The following is a 14,480-nucleotide window of genomic DNA, read 5'->3' as shown; positions in this document are numbered from 1 at the left end:
TAATTTAGGTCATGATGCTTATTTTACTATTATTCTCTTGTTCATTCTTTTTTCCAGGTAGAATGTAACAGGTGGTTACTGGTCGTATTGACTTTCGTTTTCAGCATTTGTGCACTCGCCGATAATCAGATACCGTTCACTTTAACAATTACCCATATAAAACGATACCATATCTTTCATAATATGTTCATGCACTTAAAAAAGTCAGAAAAAAAGGCTGTTTACGAATAACAATACTACCGATCTACTATCAAACGTAAATCTATTAAGTTGATTGTTATATGGCACAACTGGAAGAATCTGGATATTCCTACTCACTCATAACTAATACCGCATAAGCCTAAAAGATAGTAGGAGGAAATATCATTTCACAGAGGAAACTGTGAAATGATATTTAATTCATTTTCTACTCGAAATATCTTGACGAGAATATTTGAAAAAAATCTTCTCCAAGTACCTGTATGATCCATATTGAAACCCGACGTTTTGTTTACTTTGTATCAGTACAATGATATTCCATTGTCATGATTACCAACATTAAATTCACCGTTTTAAATACTTCTTGGTTAGAAAATGATAACGCAGGAGGGAAACAGACACCAAATCACGTTACACTGCACTAACTAAAGGATTTGTATTTCGTTCGGCTGTCATACCTTTCACGCTTTCCTTGGCTTTACGAAACAGTAATAGAGCATAGAGCTGTTTAGCTGTGGCGATAGCGAAAGCGAAGGAGAAAGCGAAACCGGCCGGCAAGCCGTAATTGAAATCTTCTGGATGAACGAATAAGCGAATAAAACTGAAAAAACTGTATCCCCAGGAGACATGAAAAATATAATCATTAGCATTAATTTCAACGTTGATCATGAGGAGCTTATAAAGTAGCGGTACACGTTGTAAAGTCGAACTCGCCGTCCTTGTACAACTCTTTCACGCAGTAGATTCAAAGGAGAATAACGACAGGATTAATATCGATCGCGTAATCGAGGTCACGGAGAGGTTATTATCGATGCTATGGATTTACGAAAAGTATCGAGGTTAAGGAAACGCTTTTCAAGTAAATACACTATCGAAACTAATAGTATACTGCTTGTACTACGAGTTCGATAAAACACACGATTTTTCAGGAAATACAGGAAATATTTAAAAGAAGTATGTAATATTACTTCACCACGTTTCACAGGGGCAGAATCATGACACAAGAACAAGATCAAAATTTTCTTTAAATATCTCCATGCGACTAATATTTTCCTCGAACCAGTATGGTAATGACTGTCACGAATCAAGATGAAACACAAGCTATAACTGGTCCCTATATCGGTCACGAGATAGCAACTTTCACAATTAAGATCTTAAAAGAAGAAAACAATCGATAGAGTTAGCGTCGTCATTGTTCCGTAGATTGTTTTGCACGAGACAAAACACGAAATTACAAAGACTCTACGATTCTCACTTAACTGTCAAACTGTTAACTTGCTCGAATTTTACGAAACACCTGAAATTGGTACATAGAATTTATGTTTGCTAACATACACGCATAAATTACACCGTACGCAAATCGTTAACCTACGCACGTTAGACGTATATATCGGGAAAGTTGAGCGGCAGATTGTTACATCTTCTCGGAAGTAACCCTCGAACATCGAGAGGTGGTTTCCGGAGAATTGGAGCGGCGCGTACCGGCAAAAAAAAGAGCTCTCGCCACGAGAAACCGTTGACACAGGAACCAAGTGGCATAAACACACTTCGTATGCACCGTTCACACTCCACTTGCACTTTTCACCGCTGCCGTTCGCCGGTCTCGGCAAATCCTTTCTTTCTTCGACCCCTCTACCCCGGAGCTAGCCGGACGTAGTCGATCGGAGCCGATCGTAGCCAATCGGCCGCGCTTCGCGTCTTTGCACCGTGGCGAAACACTCGCCACTCGCCACTTGCCACTCACTCTCGACACACACCGATGATTCCTTTACAACGGGTGGTAAAACGTTAAAGATCATGAAAGGTCATTCGTCTATCGCGAACAAGAAAAAAAAAAAGAAAAAAAAAAGGCAAGCTTCGGACATGACAGAACAAGCGCGTCGCGAAACGAGCAAAGATTGAGTATGGTTATTGCCGCGGTTGGTAAACCGGTGACTGAAGTCTCGTAATCCTTTTCATCGCTTTCTCCGAGGCGAAGTTACTTGTCCAAAGGCACTATCACGTTTCACGGACGAAAGTTCTATGACCGTGCCGGCTACCGCTAGCGTATACACGCAGTTCGAACGCGGAGCCTGTTTTCGCGCATTTACGGTTAGACGAAGGACGTCTAACCGACTATAACTCGCGTGAGTAACGCGAATGCCGTCGTGTACAGAAGTCGAAACGATAAAGACGGATGATCGTAGAAACGTAGAGACACAACGAGAGAGGAAGAGAGATAACGTGAGGGAGAGAGCGGAGTGCAGCAGGTCGGCCGGCTTAGGTGGGGTTGCCGTGGTTAATGCGGTGGCACGAGGGGGCAGGAGGGGGTGGGCGAGCAGATAGAAGCGCGCGCGTGTGCGTCCGCGCCTAGATTGGGCTAGGTTAGGTTAGGTTAAACGCTTGCCAGGGAACCTTGCAGCGGCGTCCTACTTCTTCTTCGCGAGCGAGCGCGCGCTTTCGTCCTCCGTCTCCTCCTACTGCCCTCTACTACCTCCTCTGTTTTATTCGAGGTTGTTATAGTCCTATTCGAACATCGTCGTTGCGTGTACGATTAAAACCGCGATATTTTTCCTCAAAATAAAATTTTTCACGCGCACACTTTGTGCAAGCAATGTCGAAGAATAGTTAAATTGAAAAACACTGATATTCCATCGTGATACGATAAAATAACCTATATCGTACGATGATACGAATACGAGCAAATTTTTAGACTTTACACTGTGAAAGATGCGAACGGTTTAAAAAAACTACCGGATGAATTATACTCGTAGTCGTGTTTCTTAGTAATTATAATTATAACGATAGTACTAGTTTGTCCGGCTTTGTGATGCACATAGGAAATGGAGGTTATATATAACACAAGGAAAAATAAACCGTCTAAAATTGGAAAGTTAGCAACTTTAAGCGCGAAGAAATTTAATCAATTTTATAATTTAAAGCGATGAAAGACCATAAGAAACAAATATTGTCATTTAAAAATGGAAAATAAATTAGAACAATATTGGCATAGGTCGATGTAAGCAACACACGATCTACGGAAAGACACGACGGAAAGGTCGACTTCGCGGCGCAAGTGGGGGAAGAATACGACGAAGGAAACTTCTGCATCGTAGAAGTTGCTATTATTATTGACATCAAATGATTACGGGAGAGACTCTTCCTTTTTTTTCTCCTTCTGAAACACGTCGGAAAGACTTTCACGGGAGCAAGGAAAATAAAGAAGGAAAAGAACGAATTTGACCTTCGCTTTGTCGCGAAATCGTTCACCGCTTGGTATATTTTAGAGCCTTGCGGTTAGAAGAAACCATAACCAAGGTGGAACGATAAAGCAAAACAATTCGCGTGTAGTCTATTTCGTTTTTCCTCTCGTTTTCTAGGAATTTGATTCACGTATTAGAAAGTAGTAAAACTCAAACAGGTTCTTTACTATAAACACCTCTGCAACACATTTAAGAATATATAAACACAGGATCCCAAATTTTAAACAAAACGTTATAGCAAAACTGCTAAGCTACATAAACACTAATCAGAAACAGATATTTTAAGATGTAGTATTACAGATTTCACAGTCAGATACTTTTAATCCATTCTAAATATATCCACCATAAATTGTATCAGTAAGAGAATCTCACGATAAATGCAGCGAAACAATGATCATAACTAACGTGTTTTTCCCAGTAACTAGTGATGGTAACGTGTAACTGATCTCAATAAATTACGAGATATGGTTATAAAATCGGTCGAATTTCCGGAAATTTCAGAGTGATACGATTAATTACGAAATGACAGAAGAGTAAGGAAGAGAAGAAGGAAACCTCTATGCTAGTGAGACTTGCGCTATTATTATTATTATTATTATTATTATTATTGACATCGAACGGTTACGAGAGAATGTGCTCTCCCGCTCCGCTCGCGTTCCTCTCGACCTAATTCGCGAACGCTGACGATCGGAGGAGCGTTCTCGCCTGCTCGAGGCGTCCCTGAGCGCCAAGGACGTTCTCGGGCGCGTTGGTGAACCACACGCGTTCAGGTTCCTCGAAATATTTCACGGAATCAAGCTGAGCTTGAATCTCTCCTTCTTTTATAAGGATCTCATCATCGTTGCCCTTAAACGATCAATGGTCTACCGTCTCCTTTTCGTGACTAATGAGTTGCTATTTTTGGACAAACAACTAGTAGAAAGCGATAAAATATAGATAGGACGAATATGCCAGGAAATTGTTCCAAACAACTGGACAAACAACAAACAATTGGACAAATAACTAGTAGAAAGCGATAAAATATAGATAGGACGAATATGCCAGGAAATTGTTTCGAATGTTCTGCTTTAAGTAGAAACCGATGCATATAGAAATAACTAAGAAAAAGATTAAATATACGTAGATAGTTTTGAACGAGTTTTCCAAGTGAAATTCTTAATGTCGAGCTTGTCGAGAAGTGGAGCGATTTATCGAAACAGCTATCATGAGGCGGTCGTATCGAAAGCGAGACGACTGCTCGAATGTTAGGACATGTTCGACAAGGCTAGGTGCATTTGCCAGAAACGAGCCGGTCGTCTCGTCCCTGACCGCGAAGGCCTTTCTCGAACGTTGCTGCATCGGTCAGAGGTTGAATTAGATTAAGTCAGGTCTAGACTAGTCCAAAGTTCTGTCATCGTTCGACCAATAGCTGGCGTACGATTTCGTTGAATTTTTAGCATTGCATTTCCTTGTTCTTGCGCCAATAAATAAAGCAAAAAACAAATTCGGATCGTTTTTCGTAGATTTTAGCAATGCGCGATAAAACGAGAGACAGATTACGATTGTTGATCGTCGAGTTTTCGAAATACTCGGCGACATTGTATGAAATTGCGACATTTCACTATTAGGTGTAAAGATTAAGTTAATTTAATAAAAAATGATCGATTCCTCAAATTCCATCGTCAAGAGAAAAACATGGCCTCACTGTAGAGGCTGAAAGAAATGATTGAAACGCGGCGCGAGCATGCGGGAAGCATGGCGCGTTATCCAATAACGAAATTAAAACGTCACCACTTTCGAACGATAATAAGGCGAGCACGTCTTCGAAAATATCCGAGAAGAGATAACGATCGGCGGACCATTAGCGTTTTGGTCGGTTGAAATTGCAAAATGCAGTACTCGATCCCGGTATTTAATTTAAGAGGATGAACGGTAATAAAAATCGTTTCGCCCGCGTTGGAATTCCCAAAACCAGTCACGTGTTTCATTGGACGACCATGATGCAAATGGTTCTTCGGGGGAACCTTGCACGCTCAAGGATTCGTGGACGAACCGACGAAGATAGCCGTGAAACTCTGCCCGGTTCTGCGCCTTTTCCACATAAGATCACGCGGCGTTCTACGAGAAACGACGATATATCACGAGGTGGAATGACGAAAGGAGGACGGTCGATTCTCGGCCCGAGGTCGCTCGTAGGTCAAACCGCCGTCGCGGAGACGACCCTGGTCGACTGTTTGTGCACCAAAGATGGTTGGGTCGTCGCCGATCGTTTTCTCGTTCTTTCCAGTCGACCGATTTTCGACAGTGTAACATGTGCAATTTCAGCGGGTCGTCCTGCGAACGACGCCGATACTTTTCGCCACCCTGTGTGTACATCGACTGCCCGCATCGATGCCACTCGTAGTTTATGTCAATCATAAAATTATGAAATTTTTATGGTAGATTCCTTGCTCAATATCGAAACTCGATAGAATTTGTAAAAAATAACGCACAGTTACGTACAGTACGAATCGCTTCTTGCTTTAGCATTTTAATGAATTCTGTAAAACATTTATTCTTAACCGATATATCTGCTTTATATAATTGTTTATGAAGTTGCGGAGGAATTAGCAAATTAATTACCTAATTAGACTGTGCTGGAACGAAAGAAGTAAGCTGACATTAAGGAGGAGAAAATGAATGTCCTTGGTGATATCAGATTTGCGAATAAATATACACTGGACGCGACAAGGTTGAAGGTAAGGTGTCGTAGAAAACGTTCTACGAGTCTACGAGAAACCTACAAAGTATTTCCACGTATCGTTATTTTGGATCACGACCGAAGCGATAACGATTCTCAGTATCGATAACACTCCGATCGTTGCCTTGTTTTTCAGATCGGAACGCTCTTGCGCGTTCTTCGACTTTTAGATTAACTACTACATCTACCTGCTTAAAAGAGGCAACGAGAATCCGTTAAAACCAAGCAAAAAAAAATGCATTTCGTGTGATTTTTATCTTCTCGGTGAAGACGAAGATATTAAAAGAAAATAACGAAAGCCCGTAAAATGAAATTTAAGCAGATACGCATTATCTGTTTGTAAAAACAAAAGCATTTTTATCAACCGGTCGAATACAATGTAACGAAAACAGAGAGGTAAAAAGGATCAAAGGTGCAAAAATGTGATCGAACTGGAAGGGGTAAGACGTTCAAGAAGAGCTTAAAACGAAGACAGATGTTGAAGAATTATCTGCATTATCTGCACGTGCGTCAGGGAAAAAGATAAAGACGTAGAGTTTCATTGGTCAACACGAACTAGTGGAGACCATGTAGAAAGACGTCCAACATCCGTTTTCTGACGCGTTCTCCAGCTCGTGTCTCGCTTACCTACGCACATTTTGCTACTCAGCTCAGTATACGTCATTACTTACAATGTACTTTTACGTTCATGCTCACAAACAGATAACGAATCTTACTCGTAATTATGAGCTTCTTCTTAACGGCATCGATTCTTGTTTGTTTTATATATTTTAGACAGATTAAAAATTCTTCGTTGTTCGATTATGAAACTGGTGAAATTAAAAATATCGCAATGATCTTAGCTTTGCAATTGTCTTTTGGTAGATGGATTACTTCGACACAAATTCGATCTCGAGTAATTTCCATGATTCGTATTCTCATTCCAGCAGTAACAGGCTTGCAACTGAATCACGTTACCGCAGAAAAATTAACGAGACCTTCCTAACTGTAATCGTGTAATAGCTATTTTGTGCACGTAAAAAATTATGTAACTATCTTCGCGCGTATCATGCACCGTTAACTTGAATTTTATCGTTGCGAATCGAAATAAAATTTATATCTACGCGTGCTGCCATGGAAAAAAATTATCGTAACGTCAAAGGAAACGTAATATCGTTTTCGAATTTAATACGAGTGTTCCTATCCTGTTAAAAAGTCGAATGCATGACCTTGAAGCGTGACCTTGAAATTAAAGACCCGAAGAAGAAACTCGAAGTGGAAACCTGAACCATCGAGTTTCTTCGTGATATGTACTATAGTTTCTGTAGCTCTCATAGACCGAGAGAAAACAGCGAGACTTACGAGTGATCCGTGATTGTGGATCAATGCGCCGTCGTTCCTACCAGAGGTCGCACCGAAGGTCTTCTTGGTTGCCGCGCTCTTACTAAACATCGTAATCACCAATGTTTCCTCTTTCAGCTAGCAAGCTAATCTTTATTAGCCTCGATTGATTAACTATTTCATTTAAACAACAACGTTTCTGCTTTCGTTAAATAAAAAGCCAGAAACATGGTAACACGAAATCTTATGTACGATTTCAACAATGGAACGAAGAATATACAGACGATACGAAATGATAACAATTCGTTACATATAAATAAGGAAGAATAATCGAAGAGACATGAAGATATATAAACAATATAAGAAACTAGAATGCCTTATCACTTCCGGTACTAGATTCGTCCTCGAATTCCTTATCGAGAACGTAATCGTTGGGACCGAGTGAAAACGACTCACCGTGGTGCGGGTTTGAGTCCGAGGGCGAGCAGTACGTCGATGCCCGCCATCTTTTGCTCTTGGTTCACTTGATTGCCACTCTTGGCACGTTGTTGGTGTTGGTGGTGGTGCTGCTGCTGCCGCCTTTCCGTGGCCGGCTGATGGTGCGGCTGCTTACTGTCAGGCATATCGTTCTTGCAGATCACTTTGTGGCCGGTTAGCATTTTAGCATGGGTGACCTTGAGGAGGGAGCGCTTCGCGTCCTCGACCAGCATCTTGGTGATCGGCTGCACGCTCACCGGCACGCCGATCGTCGGTACGGCACCACGACGCAGCCTGCTGCGCGCAGGAAGACCAAGTACAAGGTGCTCCATATCCTTCTCATAGGACTCATTGGTGAAGTGGAGGGAGCATATACGCGCAGTTTGTATGTTGAACGGTATCTCGCCGTTCGAGAGGGGCACGCGACCGCACGCGCGCACCCATCGCGAGCGTACTTCCGGTATCTGGGGGAATCGATGGTAGCGGATACAACGACCGCGGGTTTGACGATGACTGTTGCGGCACGTAGCCACGGCGCACTGCGGCATCGTAACCTCTTAATCCGTTGTCTCCTTCGTATAAAATGGTTAACGCACACACAATGTTTCACGCACACTCAATTAACACGCGATAACACCTCTCTACGACATCCTCGATGATAAGGTTGGAAATTCTATCGTCGTCCAACATCCATCTTCACAATGTCATGATTTCCAGAATACTAACATTGCTCTCATAACTCACGAAACAACACCAAGTACTATTCTTTCACTTTAGAGCGTAAGTGGGCGTTTTGCAGCGATCCTTTGTTTCTGGCGATCGATGTACGCGTCGGTAACCAGAGTCTTCCGGTGCGAACAGATGCGATTCAATCCTCTTCTTCCTGGTGAACGATTCTTGAAATTGCTCCGATAGTTAATCGACGAAGCGTCGTTAACGGCGTAAACTTCGTTTACTTTGGTAACGAACGCGTGACTAGATGCGTTTTGCCGGCTGAGCTGCTTTGCCAGGAATCGGTGACACTTCGATACTCAAAACAGATGCACGTGGGTGTGCATGGATCCACACGAACACTGACAAACGCTGCAAACATGGAAATGTTCGACGTTCAAATTGTTCGATCGTCTTCTGTTGGATCCTTTGGATGTTCCTTTTTTTTTTTTAAGACACTGCGCGTGTGTGGCCCGATAAAGGAAGAATCGTCTCTTTCCTAAAGGACGATCGTGGCAGGCGGAAAATCTTAAAACGTAAACGTATCACTACCGACGTGATATCGTAGAACGTGAGAAACAAGAGCGAGACAGTCACGCGACGGAAGCACTCTTGCGTACTCTGGATGACCGCGGGAGGTCGAAAGGGCATCGGTGCCGCCCTGCGTGCGACGCCCTGCGAACTGTGGCTAGCGACGTAGAAGGGGACCGAAGATCAAAGAGCGAAAGAGAAGAGTAGACAACGAGGAGGCTGGAGGGGGAAAGGGAATACGAACGGTAGAGTACCAAAAAACGATGTGTGCGTAGGCCTTCGAGCAGACGCCTCCACTTCCTCACGACTCGAATTCAAAACGTCACACGCACACGCGGTCGCGCGCCTCCTATAAATCGACCGTCCACCGCACGAGGGTGGGAGTTGTAAATTGAAGAAAGAGCAACAGCAACACGACGACGACGATCGGGGAAACGCGTGTGTACCGCATACGTCTTTTTCCGCAACACGTGCGAGAGACGGGTCCGCGTTGTCGGCGGAAGGTGTCGCCTCGCGTACCTTTCTCCGTTCGTGACGATCAGCGCTGTTTGATCGTGACGTTGATTGGTGGGCGGATCGTCAAGATGGCGACGGATGACGGTGGCTGAACGACGATCGTCGACGAGAGAGCACGAAAATCACCGAACTTGTCAGTATATACGACTCGTGGTAGTCACGAGAGAACACCAAGGGGCAATCGTTGCTGCTACCGTCGCGTCTTCCTCTGTAACTGACTGAAGAACGGAAGAACGGAAACTGTTCCAACGGCAGACTGTTCTAACTTCCACGAGAATAGTGACACTTTGAAAAATAAATACAACTATCGATCTAATCGTAACACACGATCGTAATGAAGCACTGAGTATTTCTGACAGGCACCTTGCTAACTACTGAACGCGCGCTGCTTCTCCTTCAGACTGGCCGATCGGGTCCGGCCGTAGAACAAGAGACAGCCAGTGGCAGCTGCGTGTGCCTCCTCGTGTCTGCGTGAAACCGGTGAACCAATGATCGTGCTCCGATGCCGTCGCGGCAGGGATGACGAGTATCGTGGAGGGGGGACAGGGTTGGAAGGAAGAGAGACCAGGGAGACAGGGAAAAAGAGGGAGGAGGTCACCGCTACCGGCTAGGGTCCTTCAGGGGTTCGCTACCCCTCGAACCACGCGGTCCTCCTTGTCTCTGTTATCCGGTATAACCAACCGCTACCGATCTCCTCTCTCACCTCGCCGTCCTTCTCGTGCGCTTTGCGACCCTTCTCCTTCAGCCACGATGCGCTTCCTCAACCTGGTCCTCACAGGGGCGTTAGGTTACGCGTACTCTTTTTCTCTTCATCTCCACGAATGGTTCGCGTTCGCTTTGTCTGCGACAGCATGCTGAACCCGCTGCTTCCTACCGACGACGACTATTGTCCAATACTGGGCAAACACGCGTTAAGCGTTAAAGAGAATCAGATTTTGCCTTTGTGCTTCGTCGACTCGAATTTAGTCTCGGAAGGACTCCGTCATCATCGGAAGGAAGAAATGTCCTCCGCTTTCGTATAGCGGACGCTTCCTATTGTAGAATTTTGCTTCGGATCACCATGGAAAATTCCGTTTCGTTTCATTCCGTTACGAAAGGACTCGGATGGGACGCAGAGTCCTACAGGAGGCCTTCTAAAAATAATCGAAGCGAGGAGTTCGATTACGGTAAAGAGCACTCGCGATGGAATCTTCGATCGAACTCTCCGAATGTGTAATCGCTTCTTCTAATACGTCAGTGCACGTACGAACGTATTCCGAGTACGTTCATTTATCTTCGAATAGTACACTTTTTCAGAAACGTGAACGGTTGATAAAGTTGAGCCTTTAATTATTCGATTCAACTATCTAGAGACTATAGCATTGGTAGAAAGTTTCTTATCGATGAATGAACATTCCTCTGGTAAGACCGTTTCGTCTAAATATATTACGCCTTTAAATAGCGCAGAGAAAATACAGTACATACATCTGTATACCTATTTTTAATTTTACCATAGCAGGTAAAATCAGTTCAAGTAAAAAAGACGCGAGTTTAAGCCCAAAGCGAATAGAAATTGGACAAATTCCTGCAAAGAAAAGAATTCGATAGATTTAACACCTTGACGAACAAGGTGGAAAGCACAGTTTCGCAGCTCTGCTGTGTATCGTAGCGTTCAATTTCCCATAACCAGATGTAGCCGAAACTTGAAATATAGAAAGAGACTAAGAATACAGAAGTTTCTTTATTAATTTGTAATTCGTTTGCAATGAAAAATCGTGAATCGTTAACACGCAATTTCAAAGCCGGTATATTCAGATTGTGAATACTTTTTAATTCCAGATTGATGTTCTAATCAATGCTGGCGAACCTTGCCTATATTGTTTCATTTTACGCACATTGTATCGATATTTCGACGGGATTCTATCGCGTATCTGAGAATACAGTAGTATTCCTCTCCTATTGCTGCTAATCAGGTTCTCATGGCATCTTATGTGGCACAAAGGAAGGAGAACTTGACCCCGTTCGATCGCAACCGAACCGAAACTGCACGATCAATAAGTCCGGTTAATTGTGTGGATACAAGAAAATTCCATGAACCGACCGACCCAGGATCGACGTCCTCTATCAAATCATCCGAATCGATTTTAATTGTTCGAGCGGCCGATGACAAAAAAGGAAACGCGGTCGAAGAACGAAGTTGGAGGAAAGCGTTGCAGCAACGATTCTGGGACATTTCTGTATTTGTTCAAGAAGATCGTGATGCTGGAGGGTCAGCCTCTTGCTTCGAGAAAAAAGCAAGCAAAAAGGGGAGGAGATCTGGCATTGAGCGAGGAATCACCGGGGATGTTGGCACACGACATCCCTCGCCCCTGCAACACCTTAAATGCTTCCAACGCTTCTAGATATTACTTAGAACATGGCTGTAGCCACGAATAAAATGGAACGACTCGGTTCCTACGTTGACGCGTAAAATCGAAAAAATTGATTTTTCAGCAAATTATTAATACATATATAAAAAGAAGCTTTCGCTCTACTGGATATTTAGGCATTTTTATATGATAAGGGATGTTTTTTTATGACTTTTAGAAAGCTCTATCCCGATCCGGTTTCAAACGAAGCTAAGTTTAATCATAGATGATGTTAGGTTTTAATAAAAAAAGAACTTAAGATGTCAAATAATTTATACAATAACGAAACAATCCTCCTACTAAATCGAGATTCCGAAAGAATGCGAAACAAATTTATTGTATGGAAAAAAGAGGCGCGTCTCAGTTACTTATAAGTTATTTAATAATCACCGATCGATTAACCTAAATGGATCGATTGAAAGAAGCTTGCAAGGTTGCACATACGCGTAGAATCTAGATTTTCAATATGTATATCATCGCTGATAAGGAACTGGTCTGAGGAGGATTCTCAAGGGCGAGAGAAACAAATTAACAATCTCAGCGATACTAGGTTCACCACATCGGTCATTTTGGTTCGATAATCAAGACGCGTACCAGATAACGTATGTTCTTCCGTGTATTAGTGGGATTAATGGCATCCAGTTATATCGCTATAGATGTAGTTCGTTCTGAACACGTCAGACAGATTTTCTTCGTTGAATGAGGAACAAGTACAGATCTATTTCATGGTCATTATCGCGAGTTCGCATCGATGCGTGGTTTTTCTGTCACGTTAACGTTTCTTTTCGCTGCATGTAAACCCTTGCTTTCACCCGGAATTAACGAATTGGAATTTTTGAACTTATCGACTCGAACCAGACGATGATGGAGAAATCAGAGTTATTCGTTGTTATCTTTAGCGCGCAGTAAAAATAATCTGCCGTATTGTCATCAATAACAGAAGGTCTTCGACGAGGCTCGATGTAGACGCTCTAGTTCCAAGACAAACGTTCTCCTGCAACGCAACAGCTTCCCATCGATTCTCGACGAGGATCTTTCCCCTTATGCGATATCGTATAACCAGTGCGACGAACGCGTCGAGGTATCTCCCCCACGTTTCCAATCGTTCTTTCTCCTTCTCGGCAGCGGCTCAACGATTTTCTCGGAACGCTTCTGCGGAAACCGACTACGTCCTGGTACCAGAACCGTGTTCTAACAGAAACATCTTCATGGCGTGGTTCTCTGGAGAGTTTTTGTCTGGATGCGTGACCAGTGCGTTCACTCTTTTGACCGCGTGGAGCCAAAGAGAAGCCATCGAAAAGAGAAGCAGGCACGAAAGCCCAGACTTCGGTGTGGTTCACGCGGCCTCTCAAATAAGGACAGACCGATTTCCGGTGGTCTCGCTCTTCCCTCCGTACCTCCGTGGCAACCTGACCCCACCATCAAACGATCGAGGGTAACCTTTCTCTTTCTTCCTTGTTGTCCCAAGACTCTTCTTTCTTGGTCCAATGTGAAGAGGAAGAGAGAGAGAAAGAGAGGGAGAGAGGGAGAGAGAGAGAGAGAGGGAGGGAGAGAGAACGTTGCGCGTCTCGCTTCTTTCCATGACGATGCGCAGCCGCTCGTCTCACTCTCCAACGCGGCTACTAGAGCACGTTTTCGCTTCTTCCTCCGTTGGTCGGCTAGAACGATCGTTCTTTCTTTCTTCGTCCAATATTAGAAGCCAGTAAGTCTGTCCTCGTCTTTGCGTGGATGGTCTTAGCAGGGCAGGCTGTGTGCGGGCGCTCCGCACAGCTGGCACAGGAGGGAAATAAGCCGAGGCGTCTCCAACTTGGGGCCACCAGACACGACCGCCTGGAGAACGACCAAGAAGGATGCGCAGCTGCGACTCCCTTTCGCCGTTTTACACAGCAACTTGGCTGCTACAGGTCGAAAAATCCTCTTCGTGGGATGAAGGAGGACTCGTGTGGCCGTGGGTTACCCACAATCGAGCTACGCGATTTTAACCGCCTTTTCTTTTAATCTGTCCCACCGTTATCTCCTAGAAACGGAAGTATTCCGCGATAGGCCACGTTGTACAACGTCGTCGCTTTGTAACCTTCGTCGCTGTTCTCTGCTTGTCTAGCCGCGATTGCGTTCTCGTATCGGCACGTTTACGCGTCAAAATCATTTCTATCATCGTGTTATGCGATACAAAACCATTAAAACAAACATTGATAGGATAATCATTTATACGCAAACGAATTGCTAATAAACTTCTAAATTTTTCTATTTCTATCGAGACCAGTTCCTACATCTCAATTCTATCAAAGCTTTTGATTTTTAATTGGAAAACGTTAATGCAAATTGTCGCGTACGGTGTATTGATTAACATTTCGATTTCAAATAACGACAGAACAAAAT

At 43.6% G+C, this 14,480-nt stretch overlaps 1 protein-coding gene across 7 annotated transcripts in view; it reads right to left on the bottom strand.

The window, feature by feature from the left end:
* LOC100646498 overlaps nucleotides 1-14,480 on the bottom strand; it is a 35,254-nt gene that overhangs the window by 8,000 nt on the left and 12,774 nt on the right. Inside the window, exon 1 of one of the 7 annotated variants that reach the window (XM_012320529.3) lies at nucleotides 7,936-10,128. The exons of the other annotated variants lie outside the window; for them this stretch is intronic. Within the exon in view, the coding sequence (XP_012175919.3) occupies nucleotides 7,936-8,504 (569 nt within the window). The 5' untranslated portion in view covers nucleotides 8,505-10,128. Of the gene's footprint in view, nucleotides 1-7,935; nucleotides 10,129-14,480 lie in introns of those variants that run through there. 7 annotated transcript variants of the gene reach the window in all.

This window comes from Bombus terrestris, chromosome 3 (genome assembly GCF_910591885.1).
Source record: "Bombus terrestris chromosome 3, iyBomTerr1.2, whole genome shotgun sequence".
In the NCBI taxonomy this organism is placed as follows: Eukaryota; Metazoa; Arthropoda; class Insecta; order Hymenoptera; family Apidae; genus Bombus; species Bombus terrestris.
This window is presented reverse-complemented; position numbering and strand designations above follow the sequence as displayed.